This window comes from Phoxinus phoxinus, assembly GCF_949152265.1.
Source record: "Phoxinus phoxinus genome assembly, chromosome: 7".
Taxonomy (NCBI): Eukaryota; Metazoa; Chordata; class Actinopteri; order Cypriniformes; family Leuciscidae; genus Phoxinus; species Phoxinus phoxinus.
Window position 1 is genome coordinate 31,009,067 of NC_136882.1, and position 22,464 is coordinate 31,031,530.

Consider the following 22,464-nt stretch of genomic DNA (forward strand, 5'->3'; position numbering starts at 1 on the left):
TGTGTGTGTGTGTTAGCAGCTCCGATTACCTCACGCAGACAAGCACTAAAATATCAGAAACTGTTCTGCCTTTTATGTTTAAACTGGAGTCGGATGATGATGGAGAGACTCGAGAAGAAGTGACAACATGTAGAATGCAACAGGACGTTTCTGAATGGTTAGTTGATGAATTTATGTTGCTGATGTGGAGTTAAATATCTTCAAGAATTTGAGTTGCATATTGCATTTGTGTTACGTACTGTATTGCATATGAAAAGACGCGACAGCTTGAGCAGACTCACAAAACACAAATGTGCTGTACTACAACAACTCTTCCTCTTCTCAACATGGACTGCGTGTTCCCGGGGACGGGGTTTTGAGGGTTGCTGATGTCACTAACCTGGGAGGAATGTTGTCCCCACCAGCCGTTTGTTGTAGTCCTTAAAAATGATTTCTTTATAAGCAAAAATCTTCCTTTGCTTTGAACTTTGCAGATGTTGTTTATGCTCAAACAGCAACATTACACAATAAATATAGTTAGAAAAGTGAAATCATAATCAACCACCCCTTTAACTGTTTTCATTGAGTATTTTCACTTCAGCACAGATATTAGACAGTCATTCCCAGCTGGATATGAGTCATGTGAAAAAAGCTTTTTTTTTGTGCATCCTTGTTTGCAATTTTACTTTTCTTAAAGGAACATTTCAAATTAATGTTCTCTAATCCAAACTTGTGTCAATTTCTTTCTTGAACACAAAAGGTGAAATTTATCATTTTGTTCTGAAAGAATGAAATCTATACAGGTTTGGAACGAAATGAGGGTGAGGTAAATGATGACAGAATTTTCGTTTCAGGGTGAACTTTCCCTTTAAACATGCTCATTACGTAAAGAAAATAGTAAAAGAGCTTCTGTTCTGAAAGATGCCAAATGTTAACTGATGGGTTCATGTTTTTTATGTTGCCGTGACATGCCATGTGTCAGTTGTGCTGTATTTAAACTCTTCTCAGTGCGGTATGGAAGCATGTGAAGAGACAGAATTGTTTACTTGGCAGGCACACAGACTCTTTCATTGGGAGGCACTGCAGCAGGGAAAGCAATGATGTAATGCCCAAAAGGGGGAAATGGTCACCCCCTTCTTCTCTGTCTGGCAGGGGCAGGAAAGACAGACAGACAGGGAGGGCACGGTTCTCAACCTGCTGGCTGAGAGAGAGAGAGAGAGAGAGAGAGAGAGAGAGAGAGAGAGAGAGAGAGAGAGATGCTCTCAGTCTGATACTACAGTCACAGCCGCTCATGTCAGGAACTCTATGAACTCCATATATGATGTCATACCAGGTCCCGCAATGTGATCATGCTTTGCTATTTAGTGCATTCCATGAAATTAGAGTGTGAAAGGTTTCAGAGCATTCCCACACTTATATTCCATACCTCAGCTGCTTGTCTTGACTTTATGACTACTGTCTCTTGACAGTATGACTTTGTTGAGAGTATAAATGTATATATATATATTTATAAATGAAGACTTCAGATGCAAAAGCCTCTAAATCCGTCTAACGTTTTTCTTTAATATTAACATTTTTATCAGGCTCCTATGTATAGGTTTCTACCTAAGTACCGACATTTCTGAACGGGCTGAGGCTGGGATTTAGTGAGTTTAAAGTGAAAGTATTTGATGAACGTATACTATGTGCGGAGAGCATTCACTCAATATTATTATCTCATTTTTGACATAGGTGGCTTTTAGAGGCTTTTGCATCGGAGGTCTTTAAATATATCCACTAGTGTACATTTTTTTGTGTACAAGTCAAAAGGCTCCAATGTTCCCAGCATATCTTATTTTGTGTTTAGCAGGAAAAAAAGAAAGTCATATACTGTAGGTCTGGAGTGTGTAAAAGATGACAGAACTTTTATTTTATGATTAACTATCCCTTTAAAGGTTTAAAAATAAAAAATAAATCTCCCTATTCTCCGAATATGAGCATAATTGATCCAACCTCATCCATCACGGAGTCTTTAGTGTAAGAGTTAAAATTTCAGTTATTTGTCAGTTTTGACAATAATGTAGTTGCAGCATTTTGCCTTTTAAAGATATACAGATTATGCAGCATAACTGAAAAGTCAAGATTTGTTGTCAAATTTTTTGTTAATTCCGTAAATTTGTTACAAAAGCAGTGCTTTAATGACTATAGTGGGGCTGCTTTAAAAAAAATATGAATTTAGAAACAGCTTCTCTGAAAATTTTCTCTCAAACCTTTCTGGACGTTTCTAATCTCTAAATCTCGAATTCTCATCTCTAATCTCACCCCATCACTGCTGAACGGTAAAGCAAAAATTAAAAATAAATCCTGGTAAACTGTACTTTGTCTGTCCATTTAAAGCAGGTTTAAACAGTCTTTTGTGGGAAATCTGCCTCTAAACAACAATCCCACATTCTCTTGATTTATTAACAACAACTAAATGCAGTGTTTTTTATCCCTTGCTTGTTAGCAAATAATTATCCTTTAATAGAAGAAAACTTGTCTCCCGCTTTATTACAAAGCCATCATCTGCTATAACAAAGACAACCATCTTAACAATCTCATAAATTAGATATTATGAAAGCCCATAGCTCAGATAATATTACTATATAATGAAAGATAAATCCAAAATCCATCAACTGATCTTGTCATTTTTATTAGTATCTTTACAAGAGAGTGAAATGTGATGACTGACTCTGGGAAAAATAATAAGACTGTTTAATACTGGCTTAATGATATCTTTATTATCACAGGACCAAATTTGAGATATCCAGCAGTGAGGTCTTTTAAGACAAGTTTAAGAATATAAAGTCATCCTCATCATGAAGAACTAAGCCATAATTAGTTCCCTATTTTCAAGCGTGTCTTTACCAGTGTGGCTCCATAAAAAAAAAAATCAGTTTTAATTGTAGGCCTAGTCTTCTAATGTTAATGTTTTTTTTTTGTTTTTTGTCCTGAGGAATCACACTCGTCTCTGTGGCTGCCCAGTAAAACAAGAAAAAGGTCTGAATCAGCCAGTCTAAAACTCTCTCTTTCTTAAAACCTTTTTGACGACTTATCTCTAGAGGGCAATGGTATTTAAAGTCAACATGTAATCAAAATGGACTTATTTATTTTCTTGATGCATTATGTATTACTTGCTCTGCCTTCTAAACGACTTTGCTTTTCAGATTGTCATAAATGCCTCTTTCTTTTCAACCCCTACCCTCCAACTTCATAGACATTAGTCAGGTTAAGTAATAACCGATAAGTCTGATTTTTTATTATTAGACACCATATTGAATTTAACGCAGATGAAAATTGTGAGTGATTAGACTTACAGTCTTCTTAACGAGGCCATTCACTGTAAAAGGTCCTAAATCATGTAATTTGCACAACTTTTAACTTTTGTGGAGTTTTTATCTACTGAAAGACGTTTCATCAGCTGAACAATACGATTGTTGTTAAACAGAAGTACAATCCACTGAACACACTGTATTTCTATCATCACAGCCCCGTTTCATTCCCAGTCAAAAATGAAATATGGCGCTACCCTGACTAAGGTCTATTATAGTAATGTAAAAATTCTTGGTCCATTCAGTACCTGCTGAAAGACATAATCAAGTCTTGTCCTGCATCACCCCCCATATCTATTTTTGAAATATGTTGGATTACAGAATACAAATATCCTTTGAATTGCATATCATGTCATTTCAATTCAATTATAAAATATAATTTTCCCAAGGCAGAGGCAGAGGCGGATGTTCCTCTCAGTCTCGCAGTCGGGAAAATGAAATGCTATAGATCTGGAAGTTTTTTCCCCCCTCAAAGTTGTTAGGAGAACTCTTCAGAGACTCTTCGCTCTGCTATCAAGCCATTTTAGTTCTAAACTATTGTGGTTTCATGGAAATGCACATTCTGGAGTGCGTAAAGCCCGTCTGTTGGTCGTGTAGTGTTCATAGACCACAGTGCTGGGGTGAGATAGCAGTTCAGCAGAAGCATATTTATGCCATCTGCCAGTCTTCCTGCTTTAAACATGCAGATCTGCTCTGAACATTCAGCCATACAGCAGCTATGCTGGCATGTGTCTATTTTTCACTCTGGCTTCTGCCTTTTTCAGGTTTTTGAATAATGTGCTTGATTTGGAGTTTCTCCAAGTTAATGCAGTTCTTTTTTTCCCCTCTCTCTCTCTTTGGGTTGTGTAGTCAGTGAGTTTAGTTGAGGGAGGCACAGGGCTAATTTAGACACTGCTTGCTCTGAAAATCACATAATGACATCCTGAAAAGAAAGCGAGATGGCCACACCAGAGCCTGCGGTTAACACAGATATTTTCCAGACAGCACTGGGCCCGTCCTCCTCCCTCTCGCTGTCCTCCCCTGCCTTTACTGCTTAGTATTCAGGGTCCAAAATGAACGCTCACCAAGTGCCAATATGATTTGGCTTTGGCGAGTAAATAAAACTGGCCGGTAATTTTAGGAAGGAACTGCAGCGTAATAAATTCAATTCAAATTATTTGAATCAAATTTTTTTTTTCACTTTATGTAAGGTACAATATACATTGAGAATACAGTATATATTTAATTAAATTATTTCATGTTTTGTCCTAATTGATCCGGCTTTTTGCTTTGTTAAATTGATCTTGTTTTAGGGATATTTGTCTGGAAAACTTTGGCTGTGTCTGACCCTTGTTCATTTTATATAAAATACAAAAAAATGTTTTTTTTTGTCTTTACATATGTACATTATTTTAATATCTATATGTTTTTTTACATATATGTATTGGTAATTAAATAAAACAATATGTATACATATATATATACCACACACACACACACACACACACACACACACACACACACACACACACACACACACACACACACACACACACACACACACACACACACACACACACACACACACACACACACACACACACACACACACACACACACACACACACACACACACATATATATATCATAATATATACAGTATGTTCGTGTAGATATACTATAATATAAATATATAATTATGTATAAAATATAATTATCTATGTATATATATATATATATATATATAATAATGCAAATGATGCACAGTTTAGTTACCAATGCCATTATAGTGTGGAATAGAATACATTTTTCTAACTTTGTTAGTATGTAGGCCTACTTGTGTGTTTTCAGTGTGTATGCATGACAGTTGTTTGCTTCTGTGTGTTGGTGTGTGTTAAGGACGCATTAAATCCCATCTGCTGCTGCAGTACAGATGTCAGTTTGCTGCTTCTGGGACTCGTGTGGGGCTCTCTGTGCCTGCGAGGGTGGTATTATTCTGTCTTGTTGGAGTTCTCAGTGTGAAAATGCCGCAAAGGGCCCTCATGTTCCTGCAGTGTGAGTCAGTGTGTGGAGCGCTTGTATATTATCTGGTGGCCGAGAGGGAAACGCTGCATTTTCACCTCATGATTCCCTGAAGCGCAAGTAGGGAGTCAGAGCTGCTGCTCATTTCTGACCCACCAGAACAAGATAATGTAGATAGATGGGGGTACGTTTAGACCTGCTATTTGTAATATTTTGCGAAGTTATTGAACAATTTAGATGCATCTCCCAGCAATAATATTATGTTTAACCCTGAAAAGACATTATTGCTTACAAAAAGTAAACATGGTAATCATTCTGAATGGAATAAGGAAATTGTTCTTTCTCATTTTCTTTATTTGTACATTTAGGTTGCTGTCATATTTTGCTCACTTAAAGTTAATCTTTGAAAAATATTTGCGTCTTTCTAAAAAGCATGATTATTCACTGCCATTATATGGACAAGCAGGACATCTTTTTTTTACTGTTGGCACTCTTTATAACTCTATCACTCACACAAACAGTCCCAAAAGCTGATGGGAGTAAAGTGTTGTTCAGGTTTATTTGGAACCAAAGCTGCAGTCATAAGTACATTATTCTCCATAATAAAGACCTGTTGAAGCGGCTATGAATGGAGTTGAGCAGAGGTGACTATTGTGTCAGAGCTGCTGTCGTACACTGATAACTAGAGCTCTTTATTTAGTTCAGGCCTGTGGAGATGTTCTCTTGAGCCTCCTTCAGAGACTTGTTTGCCCACGAATGGCTTACAGAATGATGCAGTGAAAATCTATGTCAGGCTTTCTTTTTGTCCATGGAGCGTCTGAAGGAGATAAATGGTCTGTTTCAAAACCTATTGAGGTGCCTTGCTGTTTACAGTCAATAAAGGCAACTTTCTTCAAAGGCATCTTAAATATAAATGTGACTGATTCACATGTAGAGTGAACAGCTTTACATAGTCTTCAACTTGCTGTGTCATCAAACAGCACTCCTTACAATTGATTTCAATAGAATTTGGTGTTAGCATGTGCTAAGCTAATGACGCTATACACAGAAAATACAAATATTGGGTAAAATCATTTTTTATTTAGATTCAACTTATTTCTTGTAATATTTAATTTACTTTTTACTTTATTGATTTGTTTGTTTGTTTGTTTTAATTAGGGCAACTTACAATAGATATAGTAAGTCTTACCATATGCCTGAAGCTTTCCAAAACCCAGGTCCTAAAAGATTGACACACGCTCTCCACATAGTGTACGATCATGAGATTTGTTTGAACTTATTTTGTCTTTCTTTCCGCTTATCATTCTACTTTGAGGGTTTGTCTTCTCCGTGGAGTGGCGTTCAAAAGTTTGGGGTCAGAAAGTTAATTTTTTAATGGGTGTACTGATAAACCACTGATTGGCCGGTACGATAAACGAATATTCAATATATTTGAAAGCCGATAACCGATATATTGGCTGATAAATCCACATTTTTTATAATTTTTGAGAGCCGGATTACAAATACTTTATTAAATTGATCCAAAATGACAGTAAATACATTCAAATACTTCAAAAGATGTCAAATAAATTATCTTCTTTTGAAATTTATATTAATTGAACAATCCAGAAACTGTTTTTTCAACATTAATAAGAATAAGAAATGTTTCTTGAGTATCAGATCAGCATATTAGAATTTCTAAAGGGTCATGTGACACTGAAGACTGAAGTAATGGCAGTTGAAAATGTAATGCCTCTGTTTGCAGAGTGAGAGAAGTAAGGGTTTTGCAGTCTATAGGTGTGCCATTCAGCACTAAATGTGTGTGCTGTAGTGAAGGCCTGTCTCTGTGGTGTGTCCAGGTGTGTGTGTGTGTCGTACACAGTTGTACGCTGATTGCCTAGGTTGCGATCTCATTAAAGAACTAATGAGCTCATTCTGTGTGTTAGCAACACATACTCCCATGTGTTCTTCCTCCCAAATTTATACAGATATTTTCTCTATCACTAACAGCTTTGAAACATTCACTTATTATATGTATAATTTTTTGCAGCTCACAGTGTTTCCTCATGATCTGTTTGCAGGTGTTTATCACACTGAGAGACTCTTCCGGGCCCTGAAGCCTCCTCCTAATACGCCACCAATCATCACTGGAGTACCACCACCTAGACAGGTACCAGCCAATCCCTGCAGCACATCTCTCTCATGACCAACACAGCAGACCTTATTACGACTCCGCACGCATCGCAGCAACATGTCTTATGCAGCACCTCTGATACATATAAAAAACTTTCATTCATATAAAAATGTATTTATTCTGCTGAACACAAAGGAGGATATTTTGGAGAATATCGGTAACCAAACAGTTGATGTACCCCATTGACTTTCATAGTAGGGAAAAAAAACTATGTAAGTCAGTGCGGTACATCAATTGTTTGGTTACCAAAATTCTTCAAAATATCTTCCTTTGTGTTCAGCAGAAGAAAGAAATTCATACAGGTTTGAAACAACTTGAGGGTGAGCAAATGATGAAAGAATTTTCATTTTAAAGTGATCTATTCCTTTTTAGGCAAGTTAGTCCACTCGACGGCCATTTTGGCAACTTTTCTATGCATGATGAATGTATATTCTATGTAAGCAATAATAAAATGATAATAGAGAACTCCTTCCCTTTTAGGGATTGTGGGTCAATTTTACATTTTTGCGTGGTTGTGATTTCAGACATACTAATTATTTTCTTACTTACGTATATAGCAGTTGGACCCGGTCCAAAATGCCGCCCTCAGCCCTTGCATTTCAATTCCACATTTTGGTGAGATGATGCCACATAGGTGATAGTAGTCTGTGGTGAAGTTTGCTCCAGTGTGGCCCCAAAGGGGGTGTTTGTGAGGACCCTTCTGAATAATACAGTGGCAAATGGGATATCCTACAGTGTTTTGGATCTCACAAACACGTTTTAGGGAAGGTCACAAGACCACAAGTCCATTTCATATGGGCTATGTAGGACAGTGCCCTGGTCTCAGAGTCAGGGTGCATTTTATCAGTCCTCTGGGAAACAGAGTCATGTTTACAAGTTCCCATGCTGATACAGTCTTATATCTGATTTAATATGTGATTGATAGAGTTACATGTTAGCCAGACAGCTTTTTCCTGTCCTGTCTGAAGTCCAATTCACACTGCGCTAAGAAAACGATATTTTTGTTTGTTGGGTCAGTGTGAAGCAGCCCTTTAAGGCTGCTTCACGGAAAAAAGCACGGAAGTTTCAGTTTTGACAATATGGGACCTTTAAGTCCCATATTGTCAAAACTGAAACTTCCGTGCTTTTTTCATGATAACAGAGATTTAGGGGCTATGAAACTATATATAAGTTTCAAAACAGTCAATCCACAGACAAATGCACACAGCCTGCATAAAGTAGTGGCTTTTCACGAGCCGTTGTGACTTCTGTATAAATGTGATGTCAGAACTACACAGTCACCGCCTTCAGTCACCACCCCCACCAATGGTGGGTCACTCAGAAAATAACAGGCCAATTGGAAGAGAGGCTCATGAATATTAAGTAGAAAGGCCAAAATCGACCTGTTCTTGGCAGAGCTCCCGAGAAAGGAGCTGTAAAAATAGATTGAGATTGTTTTTGGTACTTATACCGCAAATATATATTCTTTAGGACATCAACACCTAAAATAAAACTTCAGAAAGTTGTACAATATAGGACCTTTAAAGGAATTTTATGGGTTTAGTACAAGATAAATTGACTGTGCTTATATTGCATAAGATTGTGTACAAAAATGTATATTGTCCCTCTTTTTCTTAAAAAAAAAAAAAGAGTAACATTCTGGGTTGCCCTAAAGCACTCACAATGGAAGTGAATTTGGGACAATTCATAAATGTTAATGTTTCAGTGTTATTGTACTATTATTTATGTACTATTATAGTATTTATCAATATTTTGAGCTTTTATTTTAGTTTGTTTTTGTAATTTTGTTACGTGCTTTATATATATATATATATATAATTTTTTTCTATTTAGCTTTAAATTATTTTTACGCTTTTCATCTTATATTCAAATATTTTTTATTTTATTTCATCTTTATTTTAACTAACAAAAATAAATTGTGGCCTAATAGTTTTAGTTAACAATAACAATATAGCCACAAGATTGTGAGAATGCATGTAATTGACTTTTTCCTTATAAAGTCATATCCAGTTTCTTCATTGCCATGACCACATAACCTTTAAACTTTAAAACAACTGTAGAAATGACAATAACAACTTTACAGCTCAAGTATTACACACATTTCAACCGAAGCAGTGCTTGTATAAAAATTACAAGCTTCACATTTCTGTATTTAAATCCTCCAAAAATGTACCCCATTCACTAACGATGAGTTTAAATAATTTTTTTTGCAGTAATCAACATTGCATCAAGAATGCTGTTGATTGTATTGAACCTGAAATATTCCTTTAAGTGAGCTTCTGCAATGTAGAGAAGACTATGATTATCAAATGTCTGGCTATTCAAAACTGCCTAAGAACCTTGTAGCCCTATTGTAACACGGTGGTATAATAGTTACAGTTGCAGATAGAGGTGGAGGGAATGTTTCCAGTACACAGGAGCTGTGAGTGGGTTGAGCGGGAGGCAGAGAGCCCTTCAAGCTGCTGATGAGCGTGACGCACACCCGCAAAATACCAAAACAAAAGACAGTTAATAAGCAGTGCTTTGCTTTTCTCTCTGCTTCTGTTTTCATACGAAGCTGCTGCAGAAGGGCTTTTCATTAGCCTTCCTCTCTTTGCTATTGAATGCACATCGGGCCCTCTGAGAGCCGGAAAAACTCGGAGGCTCTTCCAATCTAATGAATGTTTACATGTTCATGTTGATGGGTAGGAAGTGGCTTGGCGGGTCGATGTTCCCACGTGCGGACGCCCACACAGAGACGTGTGAAAGAGATGAGATTCCTGTCTTCTTTTTTTTTTACTGGAACACGTGCAGCTGTTGGTTTGATAGATGTTTGCACATACGTGTCTGAGTGTTTACGTGTTAATAAACGTGCATTCTCATTTACAAAATTCATGTAACCAATCTTCGCCAATAAAAAAAGATTAGCAAAAGGCTAATCTTCTAATTTTTTGGATTATGCCAACAGTTTCTTTTTATGAGTCAACCGTGAGTCACACATTAAATGATATTCAAGCGATTGTGAATGAAAATTTTAAACTAATTTGGCATCTATACACATCTCAATTTAATAACTCGTTCTTCCTTTCTTCATTTTCGCTAGCGTATAACCCTCACCGCCGCACTAGCATCCATATTAAGCCTGTAGGAAGTGCAGAGCAGTGAATGGTGTCACGACCACACTTATGCAAGCTTGTTTTTAACAGGTTTCACAGCAGATGTGTAATCTAGCCTGAAGACTTTAATTGCATGTGTAAGATGCAGGAGCAGAATCATTCGTATCGCAGATTCCAATTGTCCCACTGTGAATTTTTAAACTACTCGAGCTCCCGCAGCAAACAATAATAATTTAAAAATGAGAGGAAAGCCAGAGGGAAAACAAAATAATGAGACGCAGATAGACACTTGTCATTCTCTTGTGATGAGTCTTATGCAAGTTAACCAGATGAGTGATGTTACTGTTGCTTGTCAAAAAATCCCAAAGGAATGTGCAGAATTTCTAATGGAATAATCTAAAGCCGGATATATAAAGAGGTTTTAAATCTCAATGAGATCATCTGGTTAAATAAAGGTAAAAAAAGAAAGATATATATATATATATATATATTAATAATAATAATAATAATAATAATTATTATTATTTTTATTTTTTTGATAAGCAACATAAATTAAACCTACTTAAATTAAATTAGTATGTTACTTATTGGCTAGATTTTTAGAAAGGGTTACAATAGTACTATAAAACGATGCCAAAAATCCCACCTGCATGGGGGAAACAGCTGTAAGCATGCATAATGAATTGTGTTGAATGAATTAGACCAAAACATTTTTTGATTATGTTGACTGGGATTGTTCATTCTGGATTCTGATTTTTTTATTTATATATATACTATATACTATATATAGTTTAGCTTCAGGATCAGCAAGATACAAAAAAATCAAAAGTGACAGTATATATAAAATAAATGCTGTTCTTCTGAACTTTCTATTTATCAAATAATCCTGAGAGAAAACATAATGGTTTTCACAAAAAAAAATTAAGCAGCACAACTATTTTCAACATTGATAATAATAGGAAATGTTTCTTGAGCCCTAAAGCAGTATATTAGAATCATTTATGGAGAATCATGTGACACTGAAGACTAGAGTAATGATGCTGAAAATTCAGCTTTGCCATCACAGAAATAAATAACATTTTAAAATATATTCAAATAGAAAACAGCTATTTTTAAATTTAAATAATATTTCACAATAATATTATTATTTTTACTGTAAAAAATCCAGCCCCAAATTTTTTAATGGTACTGCATTTCTTATAATATTTTATTTGCTTTTTTTCTTTTATTTATTTGTTTGTTTGTTCAATTAGGGCAACGTACAATAGATTAGTTTTATAATACAGTAGTAAGTCTCAATTAAAAAAAGATATAGACCATATGCCGGAACCTTTCAAAAACCCTGGTCCTAAAAGACTGACAGACCTTCTCCACACAGTGCACGGACATGAGAAATGTTTGACAGGATACTGAATGCCCAGCTTGCTAGCTTGAATTTCTCACAGATACTGAGAATGTCTTAAATGAATAATTCAAGAGGAAATGGTACTTCAGCTGTGTTTCAATAGAAGATGATGCCCACTCCTCTTTGGCTGACAGGCTGACTCTTTATCTAAATCAAAGCTACAGGTTTATGCTAACCTCTTTCTGTAGCAAATAAAAAAAGGCCCATAAAACACCTGCATCTGTGTCCTCATTTGCAGCACTGTACAGTAACACCCAAAGACAGTTTTCAGTCCACATCTCACATAGTCCAGTAGTTGCAGTTCTGTCTTCCTTCTGGCATGTGTGTATGCGTGAGCCGAGAGCTCTGCAATGCAGCTGCAGTGGAGTGAGCCAGGTCTCCGTACGGAGAGAGGAAGAGAGGGGGAAGGAATGAAGGATAGTACCTATTTAACCTACAGTTTACAACAACTGCCAGCATACTCTTATTACTTTCAGTGTGTAGAAGTTCTCCAGTGCTTGTCTTGGCAAGCTGAGTGTGTTTAAAAAAAAAATCATGCATAATAAGCGATGCATGTAATCTGACTGACAGTTTGACTTTTTGAATTAGTGATATGCACTTTCTGGAAAAAAGTGTGACACTTAAGGTATAACAGTACTGCACTGGAACAAAACCTTCCAATGGTACACTTTTGTGCCTTATCTACTAATCTACTACTAAATGGTGCATACTTGTACCTTAAAGGGCCACTTCCCTCAAAAATGAAAATGTTATTATAATTTATTTACTATCATGTCGTTCCGAACCGAACCTGTATGACTTTGTTTCCTCTGCGAAACCTTTTTTCTTTCTTCCAAAGAACCTTTCAGTGAACAGTTATTCAAATAATTTTAAAGAATTTTTCTTAGTGTGAAGAACATATGAATAATCTGAAGAAACTTTTTGTATTATAAAGTACCTTTTGTGCAATGAAAAGGTTATAGGTTCTTCATGGAACCATATAGAACCTTTATTTTGAAGAGTGTAGGAATTGGTGAATGTATTACATGCATTTCCATATGGATTTTTATCTCCATTTGAATTCTACTGAAGTTTTGCTTGTGTTTTTCTTATGTGCTTGAAGTGCTTTGAAATGATTTACAAAAGGGTTTAAACAAGGGTTTAAGTAAGGATTTCTTCTGTCATGTGGGTTTGGAATTAATGTTCATCCAGACGCAATTTCCTTTTTCGTTTATTCAAATACTGTTTACTGTCAGTATACGTGCCACATTCCAAGGATTAATCCCAGCCGCCGTGGTGTGCCTATTCAAATTTGGGATCTATCGTGAGTTATTTTGAACTTTCAGAATAGAAAAGTTGAAGTCTTTGAATGTCAATGCAAATGTTCTTCTTCTTCTGGGGCAATTTAATGCCATACCCAGTGGGGAGTTCTGACAGCATGATCAAAATCCCAACCAAAACAGTTTGGGGCTTTGACTTCACAGCTTCACAGACACCCCTAAAGGTTGCAGGGTTTGGATAGGGTGCACATATCACACTATCTGCTCAGGGACGTGCGAGTGCCAGGGGCTTCGATGTCTGCCAACTGGCTCTAGTTCACCCAGGGAGAGTTTGAGATTTTTTTTCCCCGGCTTCCCTTTCTGGGAAAAAAGAAGGTCAGAGCTGTCATTTCCATCTGGGTTGAAAGAAATGGCTCGTCTGACTGCCATCCTCTCTCAGCCAATTAGAGCGTGCTCCTAAGCGCCACACGTCGTCCACCAATCGCGTCTGGGCCTGCGTGGGGGGCATGGGGTTTAGTTTTGGCATAGCACCAGCTACAGGCAGATTATCATCTACAAGTTTGTCTCCTCTTTATTTACTCTGACAACTACATCAGCGGGTGATTCTGTATGAATCATCTAGGTTCAAATGCATTACATTTATTAACTTTTTAAAGTGTCTTTTTGCTCAATTTCTGAAATTTGCCCAAGAGTCATTTGATCCAATAGATTCTTAGATTATTTAATTTGCACAAAATAGCTAAAAATCAGTTGTTGACTTGTCTAGGTTCACACTGAAAAGCAATGGTTCTTTTAAAGAAAGTGGATGTGAAAAATAAGTGCATGTTTTTTGATATCCTGTCAGGATTTTGTTCTTATTTTAGAAGGAACATTTGGTTTTGGGGGTCATCTGAGGACAGGGTAACAGCTTGCCCTGTTCTTGACTTAATCTCTATGCTGGGGACCAGGAGGCAGGTTGGCTTCCTGTGGTGCTGATTTCCCAGAATGCACCACAGAGCCCGCACTGAGGGATGTGCGACGATCAACCCAGTTTCTGCAGGAGTTCTCTTTTTAATGCATTAACCCGGCAGGCCAAGAGCGAGGAGTGTTCTCTGGCCCTTTATGCACTCTGTCCTCTCATGGATGTCTATTTCATCAGCATCCGCCCGTGTGCAGGAAGAGCCCCTGCAGTGCCACAGCAGCTGAGAGTAAATTGGAATAAGCAGAAAGTCATAAACAGATGCTTATGATGTTCTTTTCTCAATCCCAGCTCAGATTTGACGGATAACAGATTTGTGGAGAATAAACAAATGAGACACATGGCTTTATTTTGATCTGAATTGTGAAATCAGATAAGATGTATGAGTTTAGTGATGTTAGAATGAGCTTACATTTTATTAAAGGTACAGTATGTAATATTGACAGCTAGCGGCTGAAATTGGTACTGCAGTCCAAATTCTAAATATTGGACTCAGCACTTACATGGGTTGCCAGATTGAGGACACGCAACAGCCTTACACTGTACGTTGATGAGTTGATTTATCCGTGTTTTAATATGCCTCTAATATGTAATATGAAATGCACATTTCAAGGAGAATAACTGGTTGTAGCATTGTGAAACAATTTTCTGTGAAACAAGTATGTGAGCATGCTTCCTAGATATCTGCATTTTATGGTATTTTTATGCTTTAGTGCAGTCAAAAAATGACATATTTGCCAATAAAGTCAGACTAAAGCATAATACATTTTGCTTCTAAATCTGAAATCAGGCTAACATAAAAATTATTTGAGGTCAGTCCTGTCAATTTTGCTTTTGGATTATTGCAGAAAATAAGATGTGTACATTTTTTGTTCATCAATATAATCTTTACAAATTAACACATTTTATGGATTTTGAAGCCTAAATTCAATCGGCAGAAGTCAAAAGCTATAAGCTATAAAAAAAAACTAAAAACATACCAGAAAGTTTGAGTTTCCAAGAATGTGATCATAAAGAAAATTAGGCTGTAAAAGCGGACTTGTGGAAAGATGAGTTTATCTGTTAGATGTGTGAAACCCCACCAGTTTAGCCACTTGCTAGCAGCTGCCTTTTCCAAGACAAGTAAAACCTTTTTAAAAAATCATATAAAATGCAAAAATATCTTGTGCTTGTGTTAACCACAAACCTTATAACAGGCATTTAACCAAAAGCCAATTCAAAAACCCATTGACTCAGGACGATGGAATTGGAAGCGCTAAAATCCTAACTTGTTTCTGGATTTGTTGGCCTACAAAAATATGTCAACCCTGTAGCACTTTATGAGCAATATGACAATGCTTTTAGCAAAAAGACGAAGATGATTGGCTCTTGAACTTAAAGGCGGGACATCCTTTCTTACAACTCAGTTTCTCTCCATTTTCCTCTGATTTAGTGTGTTTCCTTCTTTCTAATAAACCTGGCATTGTACATAGGCTACTGGGAATATTGTTGGCTCTGTGATGAATTGCTTTTGGAAGTTGCTTTGGATGAAAAGCATATGCTAAATGCATAAATGTAAATGTTTTGCTGCATTGAACGATTTCACCCTTTCATTTTTATACAAGTGACCCATTTGCTCCTCTTTACACAGTCTTTGGCTTTTTGTTTGGGGAGAAGTACTCTAGCATTTTTCACTGGTAGTTCAGGTTTTTGGGCTGGCCTCATGTCTGATATCCAGCATATGTCCTGTAGATCAAGATCATCAGAAGCCCGGCACTCAGACCTGGTACTATACCACACTGCTGTCGCTGCAGTCGATTCCCTCATGCTTAATTAGTTTCATTTCTGTCCACCAGAGTGTGCTGTTTTTCAGATAAATATTTCACTCTGATGCTGATAGTGTGGTCAGTTTATGTCTTGTTAAAGTGAGACTGACTGCAAAATTGTGTATTTGTAAGTGCGCAAAGTCTTCCTAAAGGCTTGATGCTGGTCCAAATGTGACCTTGATCATACAGACTGTGAAGTGAGAGAAAAAAAGCGAGACGGTGACATTGAGTCAACATGATTTTATAGGGAGTTCTTTCTCTAAATCTGAACATTGCCAAATAAACAGAGAGTCCTTATCAGTCCCCAATAAATAAATAGTCTCTGAGCCAGAACTCTTCAGCTGTGGTTAATGTCCTTGTCTTTCTCTGCCACTCCTTCACAGATACAGTGATTTGCAGCGGTAAAGTGGCCAATGTCATTGTCAGTGAGAGTTGGTGATCTGAGATGACATGACCAACATGCGGTTGAGAAAAGTTCAAACTTTATGTAAATGACCAGTGATGTAATGCGGCAGCTATGAAAGTGAAGACAAGGGAAGGCACACATTAATAATACTGGCACAAAACTATCCATCCATCCATCCATCCATCCATCCATCCATCCATTTTTTTTATACATTACCTAATGCATTAACTAATGCTAATTAAATTAGCTTTAATTATACATGCTGTGTGTTTTAAGCATTCAGTCTCTCTCCATAGTTTTCTGTAACTTTTTTCAAACTTTGTGAAACAGTTTTCATCTGCACGTATTTGAAACTCTTTTGGTGAGAGAACCAGTCGGAGTGCTGCATTAGATTGCATTTTTTAGTCTAGGTTTAATGCTTTCCCATGATTCCCCAGTTAATCAAGATCTCAGCGGGGTTCCGTCATGACTGCGGCACCACTGATATCCAACAAGCTATCACACCGTAACCGTAATCTCAGTGTATCTGGCCTTCAGCAGCCGAGGTTTGCTGTTCGTTGATTAGAAATTCAGCATACATGACATTGATGATATGGCTGAGTGAGTTTTGAGACTGCCCTTGGCCATTGCAGTTGCTTTTACAAGTTAAATTAAGCTTAATATCACAATACAGGTATTTAATGTCGCTACTGCAAAGGTGAATGGGATTTTGCCAAGACAGACACGTTCCTGGATCAACATTCCAATCAACCAATCAGTTTGAGGGACAAGTTTACAGTTTATGTTAAGTTTAGGCTTACAGCCAGGGTTAGGTGCTTCTACATCAGTGTTATTCACTTATCATTTCCCTCTGATTTTAAGGATACGTTATGGGTAGGGTTAGGTTTAGGGGTGGGCATTACATTTTTGAACAGGAATGTTGTTCTGTCATGACAACTCTCAGTGAGATTGGCATGGTAATGGTAATGGATATGGCAATGTTAATGTATTTGGTATTGGCGGGATTGATCTGCTACGCTTCTGCAGAGCAAGTACAGAGATTTGCCACTGCCAAAAGATTCACAGACATTGCTGTGAGCATGTAAAACATGCTGCTGCTGCTGCACATGTAACACACATGAAATAACCCCCTGTAGCAGATCTATACAGGTGGAGCTGGGGAAGGTGGAGGGTCTCTTAAGCACACTGCAACACTACCGGTATTTGAATGTTGAGCCGCAGCTCATTGGCCGCTGATGCAATAGCAACCAATTAGCTGCACTATGCAGATGACAATGCGATCGCTACAAAATTGAGTTAAGGACCTATCAGCCTGCGCCATCTAGAGTTTCATGCCAGAACTTGGTATTTCCAGGGTCAACAAGATAGTTTAATCCAGGAGAATGTCTTATAGCAAAAACATGGTGACCAATCGGCAACATTACTGTACAATCAGAACATTTGTGTGTCTTAAAGGTGCTTTAAATGTTTTGTGTGTGTGTATTGAATACAACACATAAGCTCTCTCATTCTAACCAACTATCTCTGAAATAAGGTGCTGTGATATAACTACTAGCCAAAAAGAACATGGTGGAAGTTCATAAAACAGCTAAATGCACAGCACCTTTAATAAATGCAGAGCATACACAAACTAGATTCATTTAATTTAAAATAGTTTTTTTATTATAATTTTTTATTATATTTATAATTTGTTTAATTTTTTTAATTTAATTTTTTTAATTTTATTTTATATTTTATTAGAAGTATTTTTGTCATTGCATACAACTTGGGTCCCACTTTCAATGTATGTTTTTTTTCTTTCTTTTTTTTGCTCATTTATTGGTCCAACAGGCGAATACTGCAATCGTCTGATTTATACAGCACTCCCCTCTTCTTCAAACCACATCGTTTAAAGGATAATTCATGTCTGTAGCACAAGGTCAAAATGCAATACTCATGGTTTGGCGTAATACCTCATTTTGGATTACACAGCCGTTTCCTTCCACCAGGAATCACAGGACTTTGCTGGGGAGTTACTTTGAGCAATCAGGCAGAAACTTTTCCTATAATCAACCAGTTGCAATAATCCTAAAAGCCCTGAGAAAGACCCTCAGTAACACAGAGAGAGGGATTGAGATTGAAAGGAAGTGAGAGGGAAGGAGGGCATCCTCCCTCAAGGAGTTACTGTCAGTCAGAGAGAATGAATGAGTCATGGCTGATCAAAGCCTCCATTAGCAGCGCAGACAGACTCTCCTCGTGCTGCTCAACAACCCCACAGAGCAATTAAGATATCATGAACATCTCTGGTGGCCCAAAGTCATCCGAAAATCCACTTCAGGGCAGAACCGAGAAAGACAGGGAGTCGGACACAAGCAGACACTACAAATGAAGATTTACAAGCTACCGCTGCACTCTAAAACTTCAGCTTTAATTGCTGGCACACTGCGTGGTCTCTCTCGCCTTCTCTTTCTCATTCTTTCTTTCTTATTTATGGAGGGTAAATGCCCTTGTTTTGACATACATTGCATCTTCATTGCCCATGTAACTTACATAGCCGACAGGAGACGGTGACATTTTGCTATAACCCACCCAATTCAGTGGAAACACATGTTCTGTCAAGTGTATCATCAAAAAACAGGCTGCTCTTCCGTCCTTTACTCTCATTTTTCATATATGTTGTGACAGAGATGTGAAGAAAGTGCACTTCACACTGACATGCTGCTGTCCTTTTTCAAAGAATCCGCTGTCAGAGTGTGGTTTTCAATGTAGCACAAATGAAATCTGGCATCTACCAATGTTGTCTGGTCCTGTTTGCCACCTAACAGTCGCCCACGTAGAAAGAAAGACACTGGCGTGTAACATTTAACAACCAGTTTTCATTTGTCGTTCAGGGACAGGTTATTCTGAAATGTTTTAAACATAAAAAATATACCAGCATGGAAAAATTAATTAATGTAATGGCATAAAGTCTGTAATAGTATGTTTTTTTTCATAATCTCATACTTTTTACTAATTATTTGACATTTTTGATTTTATTAATTAAAATTGTAATGATGATATTTCACATATTAATGTATTGTGTTTTATTTAACAAATATGCTGTAGTATTTATATATTTTTACAGGTATAATTTCATATACCTTTAAAAAGTTTGGGATCAGTTCGATGTTTTTAAAAGAACACTCTGATGCTCACCAGGAATGTATTTATTTGATCAGAAATACAGAACAAAATTATGGAAAAATCTGTGATGGTAAAGCTGAATTTACAGCATCATTACTCAAGTCTTCAGTCACATGATCCTTCAGAAAACATTATGTTGATTTGCTGCTTAATTAAGAAACATTTCATTTATTCATTATTATCAATGTTGAAAACAGTTGTTCTGCTTACTATGTTTGTGAAAACTGAAATATATATTTTTTCAAGATTATTCTATTAATAGAAAGTTTAAAAGTAATCAAAACATTTTGTTACATTATAAAAGTCTTTACTGCACTTTAACGTCAATTTAATGCATCCTTGCGGAAGAAAAGTAATAATTTCTTAAAAAACTTATTATGTATAATATATGCTAAATAATAAAATCTCTGATTTGAACATGCAATGTGATGAGGTCATGTGACTATATACTATATTTTTGTTTATATGTTATTCACAATGCATTGTTATATATACAAGCATGTACAGTATTATGCAGTATTTAGTTCATATATTTCCGAATATAATGTTCATTGACACTTTCTGTAGGCTGCATAAGTATATGGCTAATGTTGATTGCATGACTTTAAATATCGATTGGCATTCTGCCCCAGAGGTGTTCAGTCAATGTAATAACATCAAGCTGAGAATTTATTTTCTGATCTTTCAGGAGCAAGGAGTGAACCCCTCCCCTCTGATTCAGATGGCAGACGGTCGGCAGCCCGAGGACAGCGGCCCCCAGTGGTCATCTCCGGGAGCCCAGGGCTCATCCTCCCCAGGTGGGCATGGAGAGAACGGCTTCTCTTCCTCCTACAGGGCTTGCCAGTCTGGTGGTGGCCACGCTGGTTCTGCCGCCTCCTACGCCAAAGAGAACGGCTTCAACGGAGACCTGACCTCTGGACACGCTGTGACTGCTGGTGAGAGCCAGATAATGCAATAATTATAGATGCCATTTCACATGAGATTTTTTTGGTGGATTTTTTTGGTGGATTTTTTTACACTAAAGATGAACTGAAAGCCGTTCAGGATTTCCTTTCCAAGTTTTTACATTGTCATACGGTAGAGGTCAAGTTGTCTTGGCTAGCCAGACTTGTGAATTGTAGCAAAGCATCTGGTCTTCATTGCTATTTTTTTTCTGACCAAGAATTGCACACTTTGACAGGAAGAGGCTGTAAGATTGTATGTGTGTGTATATACAGTATACACTACTGTGCAAAAGTCTTAGGCATGTTAGCATTTTACCCCCCCAAAATGGTTTTAAGCCAGTAGTATATATCTTTTGTTGTAGTGTGTCAGTATGAAATATCAGTTTATATTTCCAAACATTCATTATGCCATTAAATGTAATAATCCAGTGAGATTTATTTGCACAAGGAGTCTGACAACAGTCGGTGCTCCACACAGAGATCTGATCTCCCAATCGAGTCCATCAGTTATTACATGAGGAAACAGAAAAAACTGAGACAGACTAAATCCAGAAGAACTGTGGCAATGTCTCCAAGACCCTTGAAGAAACCTTCCTGCATTTATATATATATATATAGTATTTATACCTGAGTGTATATATATATATATATACATACAGTGTACACACACAATGATTTTACATGTGACACTGAATAGCCAGCGGTTTACATTTTTGTGTGCAGTATGCATGGATCAGATGGGGGTGTGCCATCTGAGGTTAAAACCAGAGGTCAAGAGGGCAAAAGTAAAAACAAAATGGCTTCCCATTATTATTATTTTTGCTTGAGTTAGGGTGGAATATGGTTGCAAAGTTCCTATTGCTGGAGGCTCAAAATGAAATGTTATAATAGATAGTAGTTCAGCAGCCAAACTACATATTACCCACAGATGCTTTATCTTAATATTTCATAAAAAATAACACAAGCTCTCTGCGTTACATCCTGCATGACAGCCATAAATCAAAGTGAAAGGAATGACATAATTAACCAAGAGTCAGAGTGAACAATTATGTCTGGTTTTTCCCATTGCAATGACAGACTATGGTTAATAACAGTCTGTGTTGCCATTTTTAAAGTCATGGTGTGTCGTGCATTTGCGCTTGTATCTCCAAAGCAGTTTAATCTTGTTTTTGGAGACCAGAGAGAGAGAGAGACGTCTCTGAGGAAGGAGGCTAGGCCAGAGCTTTTCTGTCTGGGTATTTATGAGGCCTCAGGGGTGTATGAGGAGTAAAATGAGGTGGTGTTTTTCTCATGTCAGCACAAAAAAAATGTAAAAGGAAAGATTGCAGGGATGCTGAACAAAGGTCTGGCAGAGTAAATTGCAAGGGAGCAGCTGCCATGGCAACCCTCTGATAGTGAAAGCCGCTGCTGTGAACCCTGCTCGGGGGGAGGGAGTGGTGCTGTTAATTACCCCGGTAATGACGGATCATAACGGCCTATTACATGCACACAAACAATACCAGCACTCCTGTATTTTGTAAGGGTATACATGCATGCACAGGCACAAGAACACACAGGCATTTAATGGAAAATCTCACAAAAAGTGTCTTATTTAAGTTAACCCCAAAATCTGTAAAAAAACAAAACAAAACATTACCATTCAAAATTTGGGGTCAATAAAAAATGGATAAAAGACATTCATAATGCTAAGAGTTCTATTTAAAAAAAAATCTGTTCTTTTGAACTTTCTATTCATCAAAAAACAATCAACCCTGAATCCATTTTAGTAATCCATTTGATCTAAAGCAACCTTATATAGGTTAGATTAGTTATACTTTTGAATGTTATATAGAATTTTGCATTAACAGTATTCTTATTTTTTAACCATTAAAATGTATTTACATTGTGACATTATATCCATTACAATTAAACATTTTACCCCAAATTT

At 37.0% G+C, this 22,464-nt stretch overlaps 1 protein-coding gene across 5 annotated transcripts in view; it reads left to right on the top strand.

Moving 5' to 3' along the window:
* Positions 1-22,464, top strand: part of map2 (microtubule-associated protein 2) — a 109,165-nt gene that overhangs the window by 43,111 nt on the left and 43,590 nt on the right. For all 5 annotated transcript variants that reach the window (XM_079619379.1, XM_079619378.1, XM_079619380.1 and 2 more), the window contains exons 3-4: positions 7,391-7,479; positions 20,282-20,528. In XM_079619379.1, the coding sequence (XP_079475505.1) occupies positions 20,315-20,528 (214 nt within the window). In that variant the 5' untranslated portion in view covers positions 7,391-7,479; positions 20,282-20,314. The remainder of the gene's footprint in view (positions 1-7,390; positions 7,480-20,281; positions 20,529-22,464) is intronic.